The sequence below is a fragment of the Lytechinus variegatus genome, chromosome 4, assembly GCF_018143015.1.
Source record: "Lytechinus variegatus isolate NC3 chromosome 4, Lvar_3.0, whole genome shotgun sequence".
Lineage (NCBI taxonomy): Eukaryota > Metazoa > Echinodermata > Echinoidea > Temnopleuroida > Toxopneustidae > Lytechinus > Lytechinus variegatus.
The window spans coordinates 26,472,152-26,498,063 of NC_054743.1; the positions used below are offsets into that span (position 1 = coordinate 26,472,152).

General features: G+C 35.6%; 1 protein-coding gene across 1 annotated transcript; it reads left to right on the plus strand.

Annotated features, from left to right (window-relative positions):
* The first annotated feature begins 5,013 nt into the window (after nucleotides 1-5,013).
* LOC121413710 (E3 ubiquitin-protein ligase parkin-like) lies at nucleotides 5,014-23,959 on the plus strand. Its single transcript, XM_041606637.1, has 10 exons — nucleotides 5,014-5,328; nucleotides 12,814-12,949; nucleotides 14,407-14,552; nucleotides 15,131-15,214; nucleotides 15,989-16,104; nucleotides 16,737-16,873; nucleotides 17,554-17,615; nucleotides 18,761-18,913; nucleotides 19,359-19,566; nucleotides 20,843-23,959. Exons 1-10 carry the CDS (start codon nucleotides 5,014-5,016, stop codon nucleotides 20,965-20,967), a joined length of 1,482 nt encoding a protein of 493 aa, XP_041462571.1. The 3' UTR covers nucleotides 20,968-23,959.
* The last annotated feature ends 1,953 nt before the right edge of the window (nucleotides 23,960-25,912 follow it).

Genomic DNA, 25,912 nt, shown 5'->3' on the forward strand with positions numbered 1-25,912 from the left:
ATGTTGTTTGAGAAAGAATAATGGCCATATATTGCACGAGTATCAGCTGAGTTTCTAGTATTATATGTATGCATATCTCTATTGGTTTGAAAAATGTTGTCAAAATTATTAGGCAAAAGGTTATTATAATAGGAATACATAAAAACAGATAATTGAAAATCATGTAGTAAAGAAATTGGGAGTATATTTAATTTCACGAAAAGAGGTCTGCTATGACTTAGAAAGGGTTTATGGCATATTATACGAACTGCTCTCTTTTGAAGAAGAAAGATGCGGTTCAGTAAGTATTGCTTGCAGGATCCCCAAACAATATTGCAATAAGATATGTAAGGTAAAATCAATGAATTATACAATAAGAAGATTATTTTGTGGTAAAATGTCTTTAAGTTTACTCATTATTCCTATTGTTTTGGAAACTTTCCTTAAAACCTCATAAACATGAGTCTTCCATTTTAAATCCTTATCTATACTAATTCCTAAAATTGTGTAGTATTTACATGTTGAATTAAGTTGCCATTAATATATATATTTACTTCTTTTGCACTATTTTTTGGAGCATTGAACAGCATTACATGGGTCTTTTCATAATTAAGTTGTAATTTATTTGCTTCAACCCATTTGCTAACCTTTGAAAGTTCAGAGTTAAAGTTTTGAGTAAGACATTCCACATCACTATGTTTATAAAATATATTGGTGTCGTCTGCAAATAACAAACAATTTAATAGTGGAGATACTGAATTTAAATCATTAATGTAAATCAAAAAAAGTATGGGACCGAGGATTGATCCTTGTGGAATTCCGCAAGAAACAGTTTGATAATTAGAGTTTATAGAATTGAATACTGTAAATTGTTTACGGTTACGGTTAAATAACTGTGAAATAAATTTAAAGTAACACCACGGATTCCATAATGAGAAAGTTTTTTTAAAAGTATTTTGTGATTAATGGAGTCAAATGCTTTTTTAAAGTCTAAGAACAGTCCAATAATAATATCTTTGTTTTCAATTGCTTTAGACACACTCATTAAAAAATCTAAGATAGCATGATGAGTGGAATGTCCAGCTCTGAAACCAAACTGTTTATTACAAAGAATTTTGTTTTTATCAAGAAATTTTTGAAGTCGTGTATAGATGCATCTTTCAAAATTTTCGAAAATAGTGGTAGTAAGGAAATAGGTCTATAATTTTTAAATAAATCTTTTGGTCCTTTTTTATGTATAGGAATAACTTTAGCAACTTTCAGACCTTGAGGTACAATACCCTTTTCAATACATAAATTAAAAATACTGCAAAGTGGTTTAGAAATAATATGTATAACTCTTTTGACAACAGTGCAATCAATAGAGTCAAAACCAGGAGCTTTTCCATTTTTGAAAGATAAAACAATATTAACTATTTCTTTTTCTGTAATAGGTAAAAAATAAGCTGTATAGGGACCACTTTTACCCAAGAATGATTCAAAGTTGTTGCAAGTGTTACTATTATTCATTCCAGCTATTTCATGACCAATATTCTTAAAATAATCATTGAAACCTTCAGCAATATTCTTAGATTCACTAATAAGTGAACCGTTACATTGGAATACAGAGGTGTTTTTATGGAGTCTTTTCCTTTGTAACAGATCATTAATTGTTTTCCATGTTTTATTAATGTTTCCTTTAAACATATATGAAACTTAGAAAAGTAGTAATCTCTTTTTGCATCACGTATTTGTTTTGTATAAGAATTTCGAAATTTAGTATAACATTCTTTTCTGTGTGACGTAGGATTTTTAATATACCTTTTATATAAATTATTTTTTTTAGAACACATCTGTTTAAGGTTTTTGTTAAACCATGGTTTATGATTTTTCTTTATTTTTAATCTTCTGAGAGGAAAACATTTATTATAAGTCTCAGAAAAAACTCCATAAATATTGTTTATACATGTAATTTGGCTCTTCCTGATATCTGCAAAGCAGATTATCAAAATCAGTTGAATATAATACATTCAGAAAACAGTAAATATTGATATCATTAATTTGATGTTTATATGTAACAGGTTCATCTTCATATATACCTTTAAAATCAAACATGGCAAATATTGGCAAATGATCAGATATGTCACAGGTTAGTATTCCTGTGGAAATATTGCACATACTATTTGTAAATAAATTGTCAATCAATGAAGCTTTGGTGTTAGTTACAAACAATGCCCAGAATGTTTAAACAAGTTAAATTTTAGGACAAAATGCATGAAATAAATAAATACAAAAATAGCTCATACTTCGCGCTTTCACTATTAGAATAATTAAGGTATTATGATATAAGCTTTATAAGTGACTAGTACCCCTAGCTTCAAAGACACAAACAAATATGAACTTCGAGCAGCCGATTGGGGAAAACGTGGCTGAAAAAAAAATCCAGCCTCCTCCCCCCTTGGCGAAGGCTGGATCCGCCCCTGATCAGAAATAATTTTTTCATCAGGGCATTTCAAGTTCGAACTCTGGTTCCACTCTTAGCAGACGATTTTTCCGGAATAGCTTAGCGCGCGCTTCAAAAATTTCACGTGTTCGCGTTCTTTTTTGTTTTGTAATAGTATTTATTAATCATTCAGTTCAATACAAATGATCGTACAAATACTCATGGTATTAACATAATCATATACAATGGATAAATTCAATAACAAAAATTAACCATTATTTTATAACCAATATAAATTCACAAAATCATACAATAGTTATGTAGAAAATTTATTACTCAACATTGATTAAACTGAATGAAATTTACAATAAAAAAAATAAATAAAAAAATGGAAAAAGGGTTTGAGTGAACCCCCCACAGACACACACAGAAGAGACATTAAACAATTAGACAGTACAATAACAAAAAATACAAAAACAAATTAAGAAAAGCAGAAGGAAGGAAAATAAAGAGAGAAAAAAATGAGAAAAAAAGAAAGGAAAGAAGTAACAAGCAAAGTAATAAAAAAAGGACAGTCTACAGTGACAGACAGACCAGCCCACCCCGCACGTGTGGAAACCGGGCAAAAACCATCCCTCTCTCATCCTTCTTAATTGTTTTTTAAGTGTTCCCACTTTTTATAATGCTGTGTTAATGTTTTTCTCTCTATAGCAATTTTCTTTTCTTCTTCTTTACTTTTAAAAAGCTTTACTTGAATCTCTTCGGCAGTTGGTAGTTTATGATTCCCCTACCGTGATATATTAAAAATTTGATAAGTAAAATGATATGATTTAATAATTGTCTATTTTCTGATGTCTCGTCTAATCCAACATGGATATCCTTCCACTGTAAGCTTTTAAGAATCGGAAATTTTAATATATTGCTACACAATCTCCATAATACTTTAACCATTTCACATTCATAAAAAATATGTCTATAAGTTTCTTCATCTTTACCGCAAAAAGAACATTCATTACTCGATGTAAATCGAAACCTATATAAATGGTGGTTAACAAAGACAATATCGTATAATAATTTATATTGAAACTCTCTTAGCTTATTATCTAATGTGCAAAATCTTGGACGATAAAATACTTTCTCGATTTCTTTTTCAGACATGTTATATGATGATTCGAGATTGTAAAAACTGACAGGAGTGTCGGCAATTTTGCTTATACAGGATCTATACAGCTGTTTTGAACAAACTGACTCAAACTGGAAAACATTTTTAGAGAAAATAAATTCAATCTTCAAACCATCAACTAATGTATTATTTTTCAATTCGTCTTTCCATTCCACAGGAACATGTGCAAATATTTCATTAATTGATACTATTTCGTCGTCATTTAAACCCATAGATCTAAAGTAAGTATTTGATTTAAGATCACCATGTTCATTTACAATATGGTGTAATTTGTATGTGTTTTTAAGAAAATATTTTCATGAAAATACGCTTTTCCTGCATTTTTAATATACCTGTTATTGAAAAAAATTTCATTTCTTTTATTACTTATGTCCTTTTTGATGAAAACAGTTATATCAAACCAAATACTTAACATTTCCCGGTAGTACTTTGGAATTTTTATATTAATCATGTCAGGTGTAAAATTACAGTAAAATATTAAATTACCACCTAATGGTCTTAGCAGAAATTTGAAATATTTTTTCCATTTCACTTTCTGATCACCGTTTACCAATCTTTTGACCCACATCACTCTCTGTACCATTACAAAGAGTTTGAAATTAAGCATTTTCATTCCCCCTTGTTTGTATCCCAGATACAATGTGTTTCTTTTAATTTTATCTTTTCCTCGCCATAAAAAGTCGAAACAAATTTCTTCAATTTCTTTAAAAGCCCATTCCGGCATAGGCGTTAAAGAACTTACATAAATCAATTTAGAAAAAGCATAAGTTTTAAGCAGATGAATCTTTCCAAACAAAGTTAGATCTCTTTGTTTCCACCAATTTAATAACTTTTTAATTTTGCTTAATATTTCTTTATAATTCATTTCTTCAGCAACGTCAGGATTTAATGAAAAGACAATACCTAGAATTTTAACCATATCAACTTGTCTCCCAAAAGGGAAAGGGTGAGTAAGGCTAACAGAGGGTCCTAGAGGCATAATAAACGTTTTATTTTTGTTCATCCTAAGTCCAGATGTCTTCCTAAATTTTTCAAGAATTAATTCTAATCTATATACTGAATCCAAGTCTTCTACGAATATAGTCATATCATCAGCATAGAGTATTTGTTTCATTTCCGTTTCACCAAATCGAATACCCTTTACTTGATTATCATTACGAATACAGTGCGTTAAACATTCTATACAAAGTATAAAAAGGTAAGGGGAGAGGGGATCCCCTTGTCTTAGCCCCCTCTCGATTGCAAAATAACGGTCGATTTCCCCCCATTAAAGACACAACTCAGCGAGTTGGTGTAAAGAACGTTAACCCAGTTACTAAAAATCGGCCCAAAACCAAACGATTTAAGCACCCTTTGGAGGAAGGAATGTTCGCCGCGTTAGCGATCGATCGATCACCACCGATATCAATTTAACGACAAGTTCGTGGTGATGATTGCGTGCATTGCCAAACGGCGGTATAATTTGTTTTGTCACTTTTATGTGATTTACAAGTCAAGATTTCAACGTGTCATTCAATCAAAGATGGACCAGTTCCTTATATCAGTCAAGCTCATACAGTCTCCAAGGCCAAGGTTGGGTAAATTTTCCGAAAATGTAGGCCTAGCAGAAATGAGGATGCCTGTTCACGCGACGCAAAGTGGGGCCGAGATACGAGACGAGGTTGCTCGCCTATCGGGACAGTCCCCCGCAGACATTCGTCTGATATTCGCTGGAAAGTTGATCACTGATGTGCAAACAATGGAGGTAGGCATGGTACTTGGTAGGCCTTAAACGTTAGCCCTATTACGTTGCGCCTGAATGAATGGATGAATGAATGAATGAACTTGACAAACGCATGATGATGCCATGTCGACGCAAATCCGCACAACTGCTTGCCTCGAAAAGGGGGCTCTGCCTCTGATCTGGTCAGGGACAGTAGAGGCGCACGGCCAATATGGGAGACTCTCCAATAGGGGAGACAATCTCCCACATTGGAGACTTCCTTTGCAAAAGGAAAAAAGAAACAACACCAAGAAAAGCATGATTTTTTCCACCCAAAATTTTGTCTCACTGAGGTCAGAAGCCCATTTGTTTTGTGTGTGATTGACAACAAAAATCCTTATCAAAACAAAAGTAGACGGTGAATTTTTTAAGTAGACGGTGAAAAGGGGTAATTTTTCATGAGGAATCTGCTTATCCCATTTTTATTTGCCGCCAAGGTAATCCTCTTGCCGCAAATGTAAACAAAGGAAATTAGTCTCCAAAACTGGAGACTGGCTCTGAAATTGGATACCCAAATTCTTTGCAAAAGTCTCTGATATTGGAGATATTTTCCCACATTGGAGACAGTCTCCAATATTGGCCGTGCGCCTCTACTGAGGGACAGGCCACTGGCACAGGGTGACCAGATTTCACAAACTTCCACAAACTAAGTGAAAAACGGCATAATCGACAAAGCATGCTGCACATGCTGCACAAGCAGATTGACGGAGCCAGGTCATATAAAAATATATCAACAAAGAAGGCTACACAGTGTTTTTACTGATTAGACCTAGACCCTAGTTAAGTTAGGCATAGACTGGTAAAAAAAATTGTAATTGGGAGGATGAACGAAAGAATGAAGGAAAGAAAAGAGATGAATTGTGGAGAAAGAATGAAGAAATAAAAATGAAGGGGAAAGTGAAGGATAAAAGGAAAAAAATAAAACAAAGAAGAAAAGCAGTATGAAACTGAAAGAAAGAATAATCAATAAGAGATTGAGAAAAAAGGTTTCCGTCATTCTTTGAAAGAAGGGAAGATGAACACAGGGCTGCCAACCTTTGAGAAGAGTTTGGAGTGAGACATTGCGAGGGAGCGGAGCGCCCGAGGGGGGATGGTGTGGAAGGGGGGTGTCCCCCCTTGCACGGTAGGGAGCTTTTACAATTTTGCAATTTAAATGGTGCAATCTGGCCACAACGAACAATTGTCCATAGACTGTGTACAACGGATAGATCGTCTCCGCACAGCGATTCGAAGACCGCTGATTGGTCAATCGCGCAGATCACGTCATGACCACGTGGTCCCAAAAATAATTCCTTTGGACTGCAGGTGGAAGTATTGATAGCGATAACGATATCCGGTCACGTTGTGTACGTGGTAAATGGTCTTGGTTCGTGATCGGATTGCTCCGGTATCGATCGAAAATTATCGAAACTCTGCAATTTCATGCATATTCACGCGACGCTCCGAAACCCGGAAGCCAATTGACTTTGTGCACGTTGCGATAGACTCTACAAATTCCAAGGAACACGATGACATATAGACGCTAATTCGTAAGATTTTGACGGAAAAGCAAGAAGTATTCGAAATTCGCTTACCTGTGCGGTATCGGTGAGAAAATAGATCCTCCGAGAATACCTTTCATAATTCATATAAAATATAGGAAAAGTGAAATTGTAGGTCGATTTTGGTACGAGGTGATAGGGAATTGCACACTTGTTTTGGTGGAATTCTGTGTGGGGAAACAAAAGGCTTGCACTGCGCATGCTTACTATATTTTCATTCATAAATTGGTTCTCGGCAGTGGCTGGATGACGTCATGTAATAAGCAAAAATGTACACGACCGCTACGTTCACGCTCCGCTATCCGTTGTACACAATTGTTCACTGTGCTGGCACATACTTTTAACTCTGATTCCATAAATACATAAGGCAGGATTCAAATAGGTTAATTGATTATTTTTAATGAAGAATTAGGCAAAATAGGCAACAATCAGGAGCGATAACCTTTTTTTTTTGGCTTGTCAATTTTTTCTCTGTGCCCCCCCAAAAAAAAAATCAGGTGGACTACCCCCCCTAAATCTCAGATGGACCACCCCTAAAATTTTGTTTGATAACCTTTTTTTTTCTGCTTGTAATTTTTTTTGCTGCATCCCTCCCTAAATTTCAAGACCCTCTAAACATTTTGTTAGATGACACAAATATATGGAACAATCGGTACAATGACCTTTTAATTGTTTCCTGCACCCCCCCCCCCCTAAATTTTGTTGCTTCCGCTGCCACTACTATTCATCATCTGGTCATTATTATTATTGTCAATTATTCACTAGAATTGAGTTTAAGATACCAATTTACGAAAATATAGGTTCTTGAATTATACAGAATACACCCAACATGCACAGTCACACAGACTAAATAAAAATTAAAATACTTTAACATCTAACGCAGATCGTCAGCCACACCGTCGATCTAAGTTAGGTCGGCGCTCGTGTAGTGGTACAGAGACAGTCAGTGTCACCCTCAATCACACTCGTTTTAGAGAAAAATTTAATCAAAATTTCGTTCTCAATAGAATACACACAACATAGTTCATAGCACTATATCAATTTATACAAGCATCCTTCCAAAGTCATTCTTACTATCATAATAATGGCATATAAAGGATCTGATCAAAACATATTTTCAAGACAAGACAAGAGACAACTTACCTACCGGTTGAAATCTGAAGTAGAAGTATACTGAGTAGCGCGGGCGCCGGCGCGGCATCTCAGCGCCGGGCCGGCGGGCTATCGCATGGCATGGCTGCTGGCATTGCATTGACACTCGATCGCTCGTTGTGCCTCGTGCGCACAAAACCCCCGCTTCATAGTAAAATTTCGACGCCACCCACACTCACACGCGGAATACAGTAAGCCAATCGCAACTCAATATCTTGTCTTTGTGCGGCAAACCGAAACCAATTTGCATTAGCTTTGCGCTTGTGTGGTTAAAAACTTTGAAACTTTCGCCTGGCCGGGTTATAATGTTATTGAATATCCGATATAGGCTAATAAACTTTTTCTCTCTATTTTCGGGGTTCAGCGTGATAATTCTTATGATCAGCGTGAGAGTGTGAGAATCGGGTGAAATGCGTGAGACTCACGGAGATTGCATGAGAGTTGGCAGCCCTGTGAACAAATGTGTGGAAGACAACATAAAGGAGAGAAAGGAAAAAGAAAGTAAGAAAAATGGAGGAAGAAAGAAAGAATGAAGGGAAAAAAGAAAAATGAACAGAAAGAGATAGGATCTGGAAAGAAAGATAGGATTAGGAAATAAAGAGAGATCTGGAACAAAAAGGGTAAGCTGGAAGGATAGAATTTAGGATAAAAAAAAGGATAGAAAAGAGAGAAAGATGAAAAAAGAGAGATAGGACGCCAGCAGTGGCATCGCAGCATGCGCGACCCACTCACCCCTGGCATGACTGGCACTACCACTAGGCAAAGATCTGGTTTAATAATAAAAATCCTCTGCCAAACATGGTTCCTTGTGCAAGGTTAGTTCTAACTTCGCACGAAACCTCGCACTAGTGTGAGTGGTACTACTTGTGGAAGGAAGCTGGAATCTAGACTAACTTAAACTTTAGGGTCTTTGACTTTGGAACTATGAATGATGGTCCCCAAGTCTGTGACCTAACAACTTGAGTTCGGATTTAATATTAATTTCTTTTTATTTCACAAAATCTTTAATAGTTTCAGATAATAATATTCCCTAATATATATTAGTATGAGTAAGTGTACCAGATATCTCTTAAAAATTTGAAAGAAATATAGGATTTTCTTGGAAAATCCTTGGGCAGTCATTTTCAGATTGCAAAAAAAATAACTGCAATCAATAACAAACTAGATGTTGATCAATTAGACCTAATTCATCAATTCAACAGGCATTTATTATTCCACACAAATAAAAAGAGCAAAATATTATTGTGTATATTTTGAGGAATTGTCTATTGTTAAGGCTCACACTTGCTCACTTCTTTTTCCATACAAGAGGGTGGTAATTATTTGAGTAATCGCATAGGATTTTCTATACAGATCTAGAGTCTGCAGAGCTGAATGTGGAGATCTGCAACTTTGGCCCCATCATATGAGAGATGCCAACCAGTACGATTTTATCGTATTTAGTACGATAAAACAAGTAAAATACGACAGTACGATTTTGGCCATCAAAAATACGATTTCCCGACTTTCTGTCATAGTCCTGTTTTTGTCCCATATATGTGTGTTGTGTATGTATGCGCCCGCCCGTGAGTGAGCAGTGAAGCCATATCATACATGTAATTTAAATATCTGAAAAGCCAAAATCAAGTAACTTTCAATTTACGATAAGCACAGTTTCAAATTGCCAAGTGCGTGTTTTTTTCAGTACCATAAAAAGTGAGCTACGTCCGTCTTTTTTTTTCTGTAATACATGTACGCGCGTGCTTCCAATAGCGGTAACAGTTTTTCCCTACTTCACCATGTGCAATTTCTAATGCACACATTTCCAGTCAGGATATCACAATTCTGTGATATAGTAATTTGAATTGCACAGGAGATAAATCCCCGTTCTCAACACAGGATATGCGAGTCTTGTATCCTCACAGTCGCCGACTTTGCTTGTCAAAACGGAGCCTTATTAATCCAAAGTCAATAGTTGTGAATTATAGCTTTTTAATTTCTTTCTTGGTGAGGGGTAAATATCAGACAATAAATCATCAAACAAGGCTCCATCTAAAAAAAAAAATAGGACGCCGTGCACGTGAGTGTGGTACTTGTATGCTGTTAGCTAGCCAGTTTGAGCTCACGTTCTCTGCCAGAGCTCTGGGTGAGAATTCTATCAGTAATAGCCTAAGTGATGGTGATTTTCTGTTTCAGATAGAGTTTAGATTTCATGTTAATTTTTGAAAACTGTAAAAAAAACTTCATGATTTCTTCATTGTGATGAATATTTAAGTTATTAATGAATACATTTTTACAGAATTTAGACTCTCCCAGAATGAAAGGCATTTTCTGTGAAGATCTGCGTTTTCAAATAACTTGTGAAAAACTTAAGGTACATGAACCTACAATACATGTACATTTAAAAATTTACATGTAGCCTGTGGCTATGTGCTGGAATTTGAATAGACTGAGTTAGATATTGATTTAATTTCTTCATTTCTTTAACATAATTTATACAGTATGCAATCCAAGTGCACCTCACAGTCACAATCATACACAAACACTCACCCACACCCGTGATTCTACATGTAACCATGAAAAAAAACCTTAAAATTTTTTTTTGTAAATTTATTATTTGATCTGAATTCTCTCTTTTTTATATGTTTATTTTATTCATTTATTTAGATTTTTTTTTTGGGGGGGGTTCATTGTTTGTGGTTCATTAAAGATGAAAAGTTAATAAGCCCATGTAAACTTACATGTAAACATTTAAATCTGATTTCTTAGTTGTTTGAATAAGCCTATTACTTAGCATGCTATTTCTGTACTAATTGAAAATTGCAGGAGCTGCGCTTACTAAACAAATTTGGAGTGTGGTTCAGTTATGTATTTTTTTTTAATTGCCCCTTGTTCCAGAAAATTGCCCCCCGGTTCCTGTAAAAACCTCGCGAGCCGGGGGCAATTAAAAAAATAAAAATTGCCCCCGGCCTGCAGCTGCTTAATTCAAGGCTTGCACTGGTCATATTGAGTTTTTGTGAAAATCTGATTTTTCACTAAAAAATATGATTTTTGAGGATATTCAGTCTGATTTTTTGTGTCAAGAGGTTGGCATCTCTGGCCCCATCATATGAGACTTGACTAGAGTTACCTGTATCTGTACAAATGTATATTATGGAAAATTGAGACATGAAATTGTCATGTAGATTTGAGAATAATGTAATATGGTTATTTTGCTATTTTGTTTATTTCCTTTATTCTTCAGCTGTTGTACATTTCTGTTCTGTCTAGACTTAGTTCATTTGCATTTCTTTTCAGCAATGCCCTTGCAGTCTGAACTTAGGTTATTTGAGTTTAATGATATTCAGTTGTCATTCATTCTACTCTGAATGCCTTTCCCTGATTCTCTTTTGTCATTTTCATTCCTTCTCTATTCTCTCTTCAGGTGTTCCACTCATTCCATCCCTCACCTGACTCCTTAGTTTCTACTTCCATTATTACATAATCACCAGACATCTTTGTCATCTCATCTCATTCCTTATTGGTTTATCTTATGATTTGGGTTCTTACATTTTAGTTCGATCCTTCCATTTTATTGTCTCACCTGCGAAGCAGAGTGAGACTATAGGCGCCGCTTTTCCGGCGGCGGCGTCAACATCAACATCAAATCTTAACCTGAGGTTAAGTTTTTGAAATGATGTCATAACTTAGAACGTATATGGACCTAGTTAATAAAACTTGGCCATAAGGTTAATCAAGTATTACTGAACATCCTATTAGAGTTTCATGTCACATGACCAAGGTCAAAGGTCATTTAGGGTCAATGAACTTAGACCATGTTGGAGGGATCAACATCGAAATCTTAACCTGAGGTTAAGTTTTTGAAATGTCATCATAACTTAGAAAATATATGGACCTAGTTATTGAAACTTGGACATAAGGTTAATCAAGTATCACTGAACATCCTGCATGAGTTTCACGTCACATGACCAAGGTCAAAGGTCATTTAGGGTCAATGAACTTTGGCCGAATTGGGGATATCTGTTGAATTCCCATCATAACTTTGAAAGTTTATGGATCTGATTCATGAAATTTGGACATAATAGTAATCAAGCATCACTGAACATCCTGTGCGCATTTCAGGTCACATGACCAAGGTCAAAGGTCAATGAACTTTGGTCGAATTGGGTGTATCTGTTGAATTACCATCATAACTTTAAAAGTTTATGGATCTGATTCATGAAACTTGTACATAAGAGTAATCAAGTATCACTGAACATCCTGTGCGAGTTTCAGGTCACATGATCAAGGTCAAAGGTCATGTAAGGTCAATGAACTTTGGCCATGTTGGGGTTTTTTGTTGAATAACCATCATATCTCTGTAAGTTTATTGGTCTAGTTCATAAAAAGTGGACATAAGAGTAACCATGTATCACTGAACATCTTGTGCGAGTTAGAGTAGTATTCAAAGTCAGCACTGCTGCTATATTGAACCGCGTGATGCAGGTGAGACGGCCAGAGGCATTCCACTTGTTTAGTTTAATTGGTTGTTATTTCTAATTTAAATATTTATGTAAATTATAGAATGATTTGATTTTAGCTGAGGCAAAGCAGCCCAGATATTAAACAGTGCACTACCAGACTTCTTCGGTTTAAGTTCTCTTTATTTTGCGTCTGTTTCACTTTTCGTCTGTTTCTGTTTCCCTCTTCAGTTTGATAATTGAGTTTGCTGACTTAGAACTTTATTTTCTACCTCCAAACATATAATTTTCTCAACCTTACAATAACATTCCCAGTCCTTCTTTTTTTTGTGTAGGATCTTAGGATATGTGAGAACACTGTGATCCATGCTGTACCTTCTCAGAGAATTCAACATTGCGAGACCATTCATGACACTGACGTGGAACAACCACCGGTGCTTGGTCTCTTAGAATCAAGAATTGTGGACAAAGGTCTGTTTATACTAATTTTTGTTTTAGGTTTATGATAAAATGCTGCATGGTTTTAAACGATGATTGCCCTGAAGTTTTATGTTTGTCAAAATAGTGACCCGATTTAGTTGAATTAAGCTAATTTGAAGTTATATTTTGATACGGTTTTGAGGTATAATTTCTTCCTTTTGCAAAGTAGTGGTATATTATGTTTTGGAATTCTGAAAAATGAAGATCATGCTAAAAAATGAAGATCATGAATATATATCAATTTTTTTAGGTCATTGTTGAATTGTTTGGGATTAAAGACGAAATGAGTTCAGTAGGGATGTTCTTTACATTTACCCGGTATGTCTTTTTTTTAATAGAGGGAATACATCTCTCTTTTTTGGTAGTAGGAGTAGAAGTATGTGAGAAAAGACAGAATGAGAGGGAGTTTACAAAAAAAGAAAGAGTGAAATACTTGATAAATAGCATAAAATTCTAGTATGCATACTTTAACATAAAATAATTGATATAAATTCATGTACATCAGTCCTTCACGTTTATAATTTCGTGGAGCTCAATAAATCGCTCTCCATATCTTTTTGAGGAGCTCAATTGAGCTCCTCAGAATCGCTCTCCGTGAGGAGCTCAAATCAATTCATTACAATACATGTATGATAAATAGTAGATTTTTCTTAACATTGTATATATGCAATAGCTGTATTAGGTATTAATTAATCTGTGGTGAAACTAGGCCTGGGTCTCGTCAATACGTTTACAAGATGTCGTACGCGCTCCTGCTAAAAAAAAAAAAATTGAAAAAAAATTGCTAAAATTTCACATTTCACATCTTTAAATCCATGAAATGGCCTTCTTTTTTCCATAATTCTTGAAATTACTTTGATTTAGTTGAAAAATATCAGAAAAATGAAGAATATTTACCTCTTTCCCGACTCTGATTTGAACTTACCTCGGTAAATATTGTAGTCCCACATGTAGACTTCCATGGTGTTGCCATGAAAATCTACATATGGGACTACATGGGAATGCAATATTTACCGAGTTTAAATTAAAATCAGAGTCAGGAAAGAGATGAATATTCTTCATTTTTCTGATAGTTTTCAACTATTAAATCAAAGTAATTTCAAGGAATTATGGAAAAAAGAAGGCCATTTCATGGATTTAAAGATGTGAAATGTGACATTTTAGCAATTTTTTTTTCCATTTTTTTTTTGAGCGCGATTTTTTGCTCTCCTTATTTTTTTTTAGGAGCGCGGTAGGAGCGCTCCTCAAAAATGAAGGTCTGGTACATGTACCTTTGTTCTTGTAGATGTCTAACAGATAATATGCATACTTTTGTTATTGTAGAAGTATAACAATGATATGCATGCATTTACCTTTTGTTCTAGTAGAAGTCAACAGATAATTTGCATACCTTTTTACTTGTAGAAGGAAGTCTAACATATTTCTTTTACACACCTTTGTTCTTGTAGATGGCAATATACCTGATCTTGACCCTGGGTCATCTCTTCGACCTGGCTTCTATGTTTATTGCAAGAGTCATTGTGTCTCAATACAACCTGGCAAGCTGAGGGTGTGCTGTCAAACCTGTAAGGATCCTGCTTTCATTGTCAGAGAGGTATGTATATTTATAAATAATATACGTGGAAATGCTCCAAAGGGAGTGGAGAAAGGGGGGAAATGCTTGAAATGGTTAGATACAGTGTTCAAGTATATTAGGCATTACATTAAAAGCAGAATGATATCATTACTTCAGGAAGGTTGTTTCTTACCCCTCCAAAATGAATTGAGCTATGAAAGTTAACAGTAGGCTATATATATACGAGGATAATGCTGGCTATTATGATGTTGATGATGATGATCTTGGTGATGATGATGATGATGGTGATGATGAGGATGATGATGGGGATGATGAGGATGATGATGATGTTGATGATGATGATAATGATGATGGTGATGATGTTGATGATGATGATAATGATGATGGTGATGATGATGATGATGATGATGGTGAGGGGGATAATGATAAGGATGAGAGTGATGATGATGATGATGAGGGTGATAATGATTAGGATGAGAGTGATGATGATTAGGGTAGTGTGATGATGATGATGATGAGGGTGATCATGATTAGGATGAAAATGTCGCTGCTGCTGATGGTGATATTAACCTGTTCATTATGTCATATTTATGTAGGATCCTGTATGCTGGGATGATGTCATTCTGTCCGATAGGATATCAGGAAGTTGCCTTACTCCAGGTTGCCAAGGTGATAAAGCTGTAAGTTCAGATTTCAATTTAGTTTGAAATAGGAGTATCTCTTTTCTCAGAGCAGTTTGTGGAAAATTGTGAATGTCATTTTCATATTTCGGATATATATATTGGCATCTATCAAAGATGCCTCTAACCCCATTAATGTAGCAATTTTACTTTTGTTCTCCCTGGCAAGTGCCCTCCTATTCATAGTCATCTTTATATTGGATCATATATTAATATTTGAGTGCCCCCACCCCCATCATTTAACATATCTTTGGATTTGATGAAATATGATTAATGCATTAACAGAAATACTTTTCTTTAATTGGATATCTCATAATATTTTTCATTTATTTCATCATCATCATCATCGTTAGTTCATAACGATGATGACAATTGGAAACTTGTCTGAAAAAATATCTGATCAGAAAATTTATATGAATTAGCACCCATCTGATGGTAAAATTGTAAATATAAATAAATGTACTTAAGTAAAAATGCAAACAAGCAAAAAAATGTTCAGTGAAATTGTAATTATCATGCGAGTTGAATGGCTCAGTGAGGGATAATTTACCTTGAGGAAAAAAAACGGGCAGTAGCTAATTTGCCTATTATTAGTAGTATTAAGTGAAGATTTCTGGTATTTTTTATGTCAATATCCATGATAACGAAATGTATTTTAGGTGGTTATTCATTAAAACTTTACATTTACGATTATTATAAATACTTCTTCATCCAGTGAGATACAAATTATTATGTTTACTTATCCTTTTGTTTGTATGATTCTATTGTGAAAAGGAATTTTTCTTCAAGTGTTCATCACACATAGCATCAGGGAATGATCAACTCACAGTACTTCCTCTCATACGGACCAATACCAGAAGGGTTATGTGCATCACATGTGCAGATGTCTTGTAAGTGTGATAAAGAATAAAAATTTCTTCACAAAACAAAAGTTTTGTGACGGTAAACGTTCATATATCAAGCAGGCATTAGGAGGCTGCTTCACAAAGAGAAGAGAATGACTGCAAATTGAACTTATGTCCACCCTGGTAACAACTTTTCATGTTTTAATGAAGCAGCAAGCTGAGAAAAACCTAATTTGGAATTTTTGTTCTTCAATCCATAAAGAAATAAAAGTTGTGGATTTTAAAGTTTTAATTTTGAGATGTCACATGTGAGCAGAGGTTCCATGACATTTGCTCCGGTGACAATTGCTCCGATGGAAGTTCTGCACGCTAAGCCAAATGTAAATCCTAACCTCCAAAACTAAAAATTCTAATCCTATCACTTACATCATTCTGAACCATAAATTCTATTACAATCTTAATTCTAACCAGGCTATATCTTTTCAGATATTAAGACTGGAGCAAATGTTGTAGGAGCATACACCCTTACATGGACATCTAGGCCTTCTGAGATGAAATCCATAAGATGGCATATTTTACATGATTTATATATAGAGTAATGTGCCTTATCAATTACGATTTTTTGCCTCAGCCATGCTATTACTTTGACCATTCTTTTATGTTTTTTTATTTTACAGAATATCTGTTTTGGTCTTTCCATGTTCAGCTGCTCATGTGATGTGTTTGGATTGTTTTAGCCAATACTGTAGGTTGTGTTTAAATGAGAGGAGATTTATTCAGAGTCCTCAGCTAGGATACACATTACCATGCCCAGGTGAGTCAACTCTCTCTGACACCCGCTACACTGGATTTCCTACCCCAGTCTCAGGGTGCCCTGAGACAGCTTTCTGTGCGTATACACAGGATTACCAAAGTTGTCTGACTTCAAGCGAACCTGTCTCGGACCACTCTTGGGCAGGTGTGCGTTAAACTGAATCCAAAGCAGTCTTGGGGCACCCCGAGACCAGTCTTGGAACACATCGCGAGGTGGTCCGAGATAGGTAGGTGTGTGCATTTACACTGGATTAGAAACCTGCCCAAGACTGGTGTAGGGGTGCCCCAAGACTACTTAGGAAATGTGGTATAAGAGGGGTCTATATTTCATGGTGGCATTTTACTCCAGATGCATCATTTCCAATTACACAAAATGTGTGTTCCGTGCCTGTACTATGAAATATCTTTTAGAAGTTACTGTGATTCCCATCAGATGTAATGGTGGGTAATCTCATGAAAGAATGCACAAAATTGCACGATGTTGACCTCCGAATTGAAAAGTGACAAGTTCACACTGTTTGTAAGGGGATTTCCCCACTAAAATATAAATTATTCATAAATTTATTAGCAGCTTTATGAAATGCCCATCTGGTTTAACGTCCCCTTTATAGTTTCAAACTTTTAATTCCATCATAGAATGTAAAGATGTTTTCTTTTCCTTGATTGTTTCTTCCTTTTCAGCTGGATGTGAGGATTCTCTCATCAAGGACACACATCATTTCTTGGTGCTGGGAAAGGAACAGGTACAGGTTACATTGATTTGAGTTTTGCAGATATGAAACTGGAGAAATATTTTATTGAAACCAGTGCCCTTTTCATGCTGCAGTTCTAGTTTAGGGTGCCCCTAGATGATCTTTTAAGAGATTTACATGTCTGTATGCCAATAAATCAAGACTGGTCTCTATTTGAGGGCATCAACGAAAGTAAGGGCTATGTAGTTGGTGTTTATCGAAAAACTTTTTGTAAGTTGCACATAATTTTACCCGCAACTCTTAACCATTACCGGGGACCTGCTCTCCATTGCAAATTCAACAAAGCAGATTCTCATTCGTTTTATTTGCATCAGCTAAAGTTGAAATCATTCTTTATTCCTGTCGTTAATCGCATCCAAATGCAGAGTTTCGTATTTGTTAGAATTTACCAAAGATTTTGATAAATCCCCCCCCCCTTGTGAAAAAAAAGAAAATTGGGGGTAACAAGAATGGATAATTAATTGTACATGAAAACGCATATAAATCACAAACAACTTTATGAAGCACCTATCAGGACTGGTTCCCTGCATTATATGTTGCTTAACAATAATAATAATTGCTGGACTTATAATTTATATAGCACTTTTTCCGTGAGGATACAAAGCACTGCTGTGTACATGTATATTTGCCTCTGGCTTGTATACCTGATACAAGAGATTTGGTACCGAGGAGTATCTTCTAAGTGAAGGCAGGGTCTTGTGCTCCTCCCCAGGGTGTGGTGCTGATAATCAGAGGAGTTGAGAGTGGAGAAAGTGTGCCATGTTTTCATGCTCTGCTCACCAAGTTTTATTTGTGTGATTCATATTCAGTCCTTTGTTGTATTTTATAACATACGAAGATGAACTTTTATAATTACTTCTCATTTAAGCCTCTCGTATTTTTTTGATATAACAGTATGCACGATACAAAAGATTTGGTACCGAGGAGTATCTTCTAAGTGAGGGCGGGGTCTTGTACTCCTCCCCAGGGTGTGGTGCTGATAATCAGAGGAGTCGAGAGTGTGCCATGTTTTCATGCTCTGCTCACCAAGTTTTATTCACATGATTCATATTCATTCCTTCGTTATATTTCATAGCATATGATGGTGAAATTTATTATTACTCATGCAAGCCGATAATATTTGTTTCTTATGATAGTATGCCCGATACAAGAGATTTGGTACCGAGGAGTATCTTCTAAGTGAGGGCGGGGTCTTCTGCCCCTCCCCAGGGTGTGGTGCTGGTATACTACTAGAATCAGGAGAGGAGAGGAGAGTGGAATGCCTGCAGGAGGAAGGCTTTGGATGTGGGGTAAGGAATTCATAATTCACACTATTTGCTTTACAAAATTTGATCTGTTATTATCAACTGATAATTGCCAAATATGGTGTGCAAATGTCAGATTATGAGGATAATTTCCACAGCATGCCTTGCATGCAGGGTTAAGAGCTATTACAGTGAGTGCATTGTCCATGGTTATTCTGTAATTCTGTTGCATTTTGATCATCTTGTGTTTTATCTTTTAATTTGTATGTTTACATATTAAAGAAATAAACAATTTACCTCATCAGACTTTTGTCTCACTACTAGATTAGCCAGATATGAGGTTTACGGCACTTGGACTTCCAATCTCCTACTGACAGAAGGGTGGGCAATTTATGTGACAGATTTTTTGCATTCTTCAGATTCAAACTGAATAACTAACACTTATATAGTTAATTCTTAGAATGTAGGTAATAATACTTTTCATTCATAGTTTGTCTTCTGCCGGAACTGCCATGAAGCCTACCACGATGGGGCGTGTGGACAGAAGACAGAAGAGCCTCAGAGTCAGACAGCATTGGGGTCAGAGGTCAACAGTGAGAGGGAGCGACAAGCAAGATGGGAGAATGAAGAGAGTAGAAGAATCATAGCAGAGACCAGTAAACCTTGCCCTAACTGCAAAGTGCCTGTAGAAAGAAATGGTGAGTGTGTTTTAAGTAGGCATGCTCTTGTTGAATCTTCCTTTTGTTATGCCACAGTCACAATGGCGCATTGGACTCTAGACCAACCAGAGCTATTGGCCCGATTTCACAAACGTTTTTAAAGCCATTGGTTGAACCCATGGTTTATGCAGATTTACTGTATATATTATGCTTATTAACCGCATATATTTAAAAATGTCCAGTGCTGATACATACTTTTGTCACAGTTCAACGCATTGGTGCCTGTTGCCGTGGTTAAGTATGCTATTTTATTCATGAGTCCAGTTTGAAAAATGGACTCATTAATTAAGAATAGTGGAGTCATTAATAAAACTATGGCAACAGGCGTCACTTTGGTTCATTGTGACAAAAGCGCGCATCAGCATTGGAATTCTTTACTATACGCGGTAAATAAGCATAATTTATACAGGAAATCTGCATAAACCATGGGTTCAACTGATGATTTAAAAACCACCTTCGTGAATTTGGGCCATTATGTTATTTCCATTGGCAAACCATTAGTCGGTTTGGAGTCGGTTACGTTGCTGTGACTGTAGCATCATTGGTTGGCGGCAAAACGATGCATACAAGATTTCAATCTCCAGTAATTTCACACAGCCTACCTCAGATACACTCAATCAAATGAAGTGCATTAGATTATAGGTGTCTCTCGAGGAATAATTTTCCCGGTATCGCATTGCAATTTGCTCCACATTTTTTAAAGACTGCTACAGAAAAAGTCTTGTATAGTAGTTTTGTTTTATATAGGACTGTTCAGAACATAATTCAGAGCTTTTCACTTATGACCAATTATACTAATCAATTTGGTAAGTACATTTATTCTCTGTTCTTGTGTAAAAATTGTATAATGTAATATTTATATTTTGCCCTACACTATGAATCCAGTATTTGGACAACTACTGAACCAGTGGTCACAAGGATTTGTACTCTTGTTCAATAAGATATAAACTTACAATTAAATGATGCAAATTTACAGTTAGAGTTTCTATATAAGTTTGCCTGTCAATTTTGTAAATGCAAATTTGACTGGGCCAGTTATTTCGTATATTTCTTGATTCAATAGTTAAATACAAGTAGTGCTTTGCAAAGCATCTGTTGTTATTTGCTTGTAACATTATGTATTTGATGCTGGTTGATACTGACACATTTTATTGCTGTTTATCAGACTATAATTTTCTGAACTCGATATTTTACCTGAGGGTATTAACTTGTTTGGTCTTTGTTTTTCTTGTCCCCCCCCTCCCTCCCCTCCCAGGTGGATGCATGCACATGGTCTGCAGTCAAGCCCAATGCAAGTATGAGTGGTGTTGGATATGCGGAATTGGCTGGAACATGGACTGCCTAGAAGATCATTGGTTTGGTACAGGGTTTCTTTTGTGACATCACAATATGAAAGCAAATCCCTAAAACTTGTTTCGACATATGTTGTGATAAAGAAGATGATAACTCTGATAAGACTCGTTTGTGAGTGTTTGACTTTTCGACTTTTAATTTTAGGTCATCTTCATGAGCTGATTTAAGAAATCAGAATAAATTATATATATAAGGTGAACTGATTATATCTACTGATGGCAATGTGACAGCATTTTTAATTCTTTGTGGATGCAATAATAGTGTATATTTTTTATCATAGTATATATTCCATAACTGAAATATGGACATTTGTCCGTGTACATGTATATATGTATCAGCCTCCCTTAAAAAACAAAAATTATCACAATATTCCACTATTTTGATAATACTTAAAACATACATCATAATAAGATCTCTAAGCACTTTTCAGTGCTTGTTGAATAAATGTTGGCATGTCATTGTATTAGTAATCAAGACCATTCTCAGTCTTACAGTATGTATCAGCCATGTTGTATATCTCTTTGCACATCCGTCTTCAACTATGATTTTCACAACTCCTTTATTTTATGCTGGTGGTGAGTGGATTTTTTTGCCCCAATCCAGTGGAATAAATTACCATCTTATATCCATAATGCCGACTCTCTCAATCAATTTAAGGCCTTGCTAAAGACCCACTCTTTTAATGTCTAGATATCAGTTGTGGGTTGGTCTATATGAAGGTGCACATCTTAGTTGCATTTAATTTGTTGGTTTCTTTAAATTTTGTTTTGAATTCATTCAGACTATTTTATTTTCCTCAGAAATTTAGTATATAGGCAGAAAACTCAGCGCTTAGAGCGCCCTACAAATATTTTTTCAAAACTATTATTATTATTACACCGTATGTAGATGTTGTTAGCACAGTTGATTCTTTCTGTCTTTTAAAAATGCTACACTTTGTGTGAGGTGTTGATTATTTCCTTGTATCGATTAAAGATTTCTGCTGAGTAGGCTTCTTGCTCTCCTAACTTTATTTTCCATTCCCACAAAGGTGAGAGTTAATACCGCTTCTTCATTTCTTTCCGTGAATTCGACATCGTCGTATTTGTTTTTGATTTGCTGAAACCCACAGGAGAGCATCTGATGAATGATCTCGGTTAGGGGAGACACCATCACTACCTAACCTCCCCCTGTCCTTCAAATTTCAGATTTGTGCACACTCCATTCTCTCTTGGCAGATAACTTCATACCTTTCCATTGAGTTGAACCAGAAGATTCTCCTCATCACAGGACCAGTTGGCTGTTCTTTTTTTCCACTTATTTTATGAGTTTATACCTTGTCTTTATCTGCGGATAGAGATCTCAAGCCATGTTTGCACAGCTGCTTTGAACAGCACCAACTCAACATCGAAACTATGACATAGAATCAGGTTGGGCAATTTCACTCTATTAACTTACCAGACATATCCCATTCCTAGGAAGGGGAGAGTTGATACCACTTTTTCTTCTTAGAATCACTTTGATTTACAGAATTCCAAATCACCCTTTCTAACAATCCTAATAGATGAAATATGTTCTTTTGATAATAAATAGGACATGACAAATTTAATAAACTCAGTGTCCAAATAATGAATTCAAAACAAACTAAATAGGAAATGCCCACCTACCCATGGGGAATGCTTCCCAAATGAGACACTAGTTACAGTTTAATGTATTTCAGGCCCAAAGTCTCCTCTTTCAAAACTTATCCTTCTTATACTGGAACTGATCTGAGATGATAACAATATAATCCACACATTCTTATAACTTCGCCAAATGGGAAGTCATGCATTATTTCCAAAAGTCACAGAAGTAATTCTGGAAAGGGTTAGACGACAACACAGCTGCATTTGAGACTGTTTGTCAGTCTGCTCAATAACCTGAACCACATCTCATTTGATATTATTTTCATCCACTTCTAAAGCAAAGTCAGGATATTGTTGATAATATTGCACATGAATCAAAGAAAAAGAAGAGGAACTTTTTTTTTTAATTCTGATTTGAAAAAAGTGAGGTAAAAGAAGGAATTTAATTTTAGTTTAATAACTACACTTCGATTTCATTAATTTTAAATAAAAAAAGATACAGGTAAACACTGTCTTTTTAATAACACCAATTTCAACATTCTCCTTTCAAATGGACTTGGAGATTATCCTTCCAGCTTAATTTAATCTCCTCCCAATACAACAAAATCTCTCATCAATTTCATCATAGTTTTGTAGTTGTGTCTTCACACCTGTTGTTGCCTTTCTTTTTGTGTACCCCATTCTCTTGAGAAGAGATCTTGCCAAAGCTTTATCAATCATGATGGAGCCACCACAAAAAACATGCTCTGCTGCGATGGGTGCCTTTGGAGGCTGAAGCAATCCAGAGGCACCTATCAACACTAACTTAGTCACTTTCTCACTACAGGGATAAAGTTCTTGACTTTGCTATTCCACTCTTCCACTAAAAAAATAGTAATGAGTGAATACCGAGCAATTCATAAAGCCATGCATTGATAGTTAAACAGAAATTGTGATTCTACACCCAGGGAAAGCAGTTTCTGCTACATCATCATCACTTTCCCTGTTCACTAGTCCTTCTTCATTGTCCTTGATACCTCTACATGTACTTCATGGAACTCTTTGCTAATGTTGAATAAGATACAACAGGCTGTGATTATGTTACAGGCCCTGTCTGGTCTGATCTGCATTCCATGTCCAGGTAGACAACAAAATTTATTTTTGAGTTGGCCATTCAGTTGTTCAATGATGCTCTTGTCTTGCAATGTGCACAATTGAATAGTAGATTTACTACTATATGATAGACTTGAGCTTGCCAGAGAATTTTTTTATTTCACTTGCTTTTGCGACACTTACTGTTCACTGCATCTTTTATTTCTCTTTGTGCTCGATATTTGCATGGTTTACGTGACCCTTAAGTCTTGCCAGAGGATATCATATTTCATTTTCTTATGTGGCACTTACTATTTCTGCATCTTCCTCACTCTATGCTTTATCAGACTTTTAAAGACCAGGGCTAGGGTTGCTTGCCAATCTTGCGATTCTGTTTTTCTTCCTCATGAGCTGCCCCTATTTGGTCCTTGTTCAGATCGAGCCAAGCCTTTGCCTATGCCTCTTGGTTCCCTGGCTAAAGTCTGTGCAACTCGGAATTTAAAAGATTGCACAATTTTTGTCGAATTGAGCTTGTTGGTATTGAGTGCTTTGTTAAAATAAACCTTTTGTTCCTCTCGAAACCTCCCATTCTTACTCCTTACTCCATTCCTAAAGGTATCTCACAATACAAAATGACAAGTTCAACATAAAGACAGACTATTCCTAAAATACACATTTAAGCAAAATGATATGAAATTGTTTCCATGTATTTAATCATGTTAATTATTCTTTTCAAAATCTGAGCCTGTACTTTCGGATCCATTATCTAACTAAATATGAAAAACTATATGAAATATCTCTTTAAAAATGTATTAAAAACAAATAAAACTTACAAAGGAATGGTGACATTTCAAAATTGAACTTATGTCACAAAGGCCCTCAGCCTTCTCCTCCACACGTTCATGGTTGCTTTTTTTTTCTGTTTAACCAATAATAATCAGTCTTAAACAACGATAGAATGTCTTAGATCAATGACAGCCGTCCTTTTCGCTAATGTAAATTTCAGAAGTTATCAATGTGCGCATTTCAATAATAAAAAATTTGCATGCTTCATAATGAATTTTAACAACAAATTGCACTGTGCAAACCAGGGTCTTCCCTTAGATGACGCATCTTTGGTAAATTACGTAATAAGCATCATTATACGTCCAAAAGACAATCGCATAAATGAAAATCCTGAATTCTTCACAGTATGCTCAATTCTCTCGTCAGAAGTTCCTTGTGTGAATGTGTTAGACAAATCATACACTTATGGTTGGACTTCTACATAGCTGGAATTGGATTATGGAAACCTTTGTTTTTTATACACTTTCTTTGTCTGGTAATATTTTGTGCCTTTTTGTTTGCCCAATTTCCATCAACAGGATAGTACCACTTTTCTTTAATATGTGACAACACTAAAGTCATAAGGCTGTATTTTGAAGCGATGACAAAATGCAATTTTGCAAGATTTGCAAGTTATGGCCTTTTCAGGCAAAAACATGACAAAGAAACTTATTGTCATTATGGAACACTTATGTATAGACTCCATGTTAAGGAGAGCTTGAGGCTCTTTCTGCATTGTTTTGTCCCCTATATGCTCTGTAGCTGTTGTTTTTACCACCTGTCTTTACCACCAGTAACATTGTTTCCTTCTTTCAGTGGAGTGTTGTAAACCCGTTCCAACCTTTTTTCTTGATAAAAGATAGATGGGTTTCAAGGACTAATGCCTTTGCAGCCACAGCCAAAGAGTGTTTACATAGTTTATCATGCCTGTACCTACATAAAAGGACACCTCAAGTACTCCATTCTTGGAATGATAACTAGCCACTTCGATCTTGGTTGATCCGTTGCTATTCAGAGAAGCTTTCTGCTGTATAACATGAGGCAATTATGCAAGATTTGCAAGTTTTGGCCTTTTCAGGCAAAAACATGACAAAAAAACTTATTGTTGTTATGGAACACTTGTGTATAGACTCCATGTTCAGGAGAGCTTGAGGCTCTTTCTGCATTGTTTTGTCCCCTATATGCTCGGTAGCTTCTGTTTCTACCACCTGTCTTTTCTGCAGTAACGTTCACGTTTCCTTTTGTCAGTAGAATGAGTAAACCCGTTCCAACCTGTTTTCTTGATAAAAGATAGATGGGTTTCAAGGACTGATGCCTTTGCAGCCACAGCCAAAGAGTGTTTTCCTCCACAAAACTTTTAGAAATGATTTCTTCTACTCCTTTTATATAGTTGCTTTTCCAGATGACCGAGAAACATGTTTGAATACGAGCAATCTTAAATTTTTATGTGTTCTGGATCAACACTATTAGAA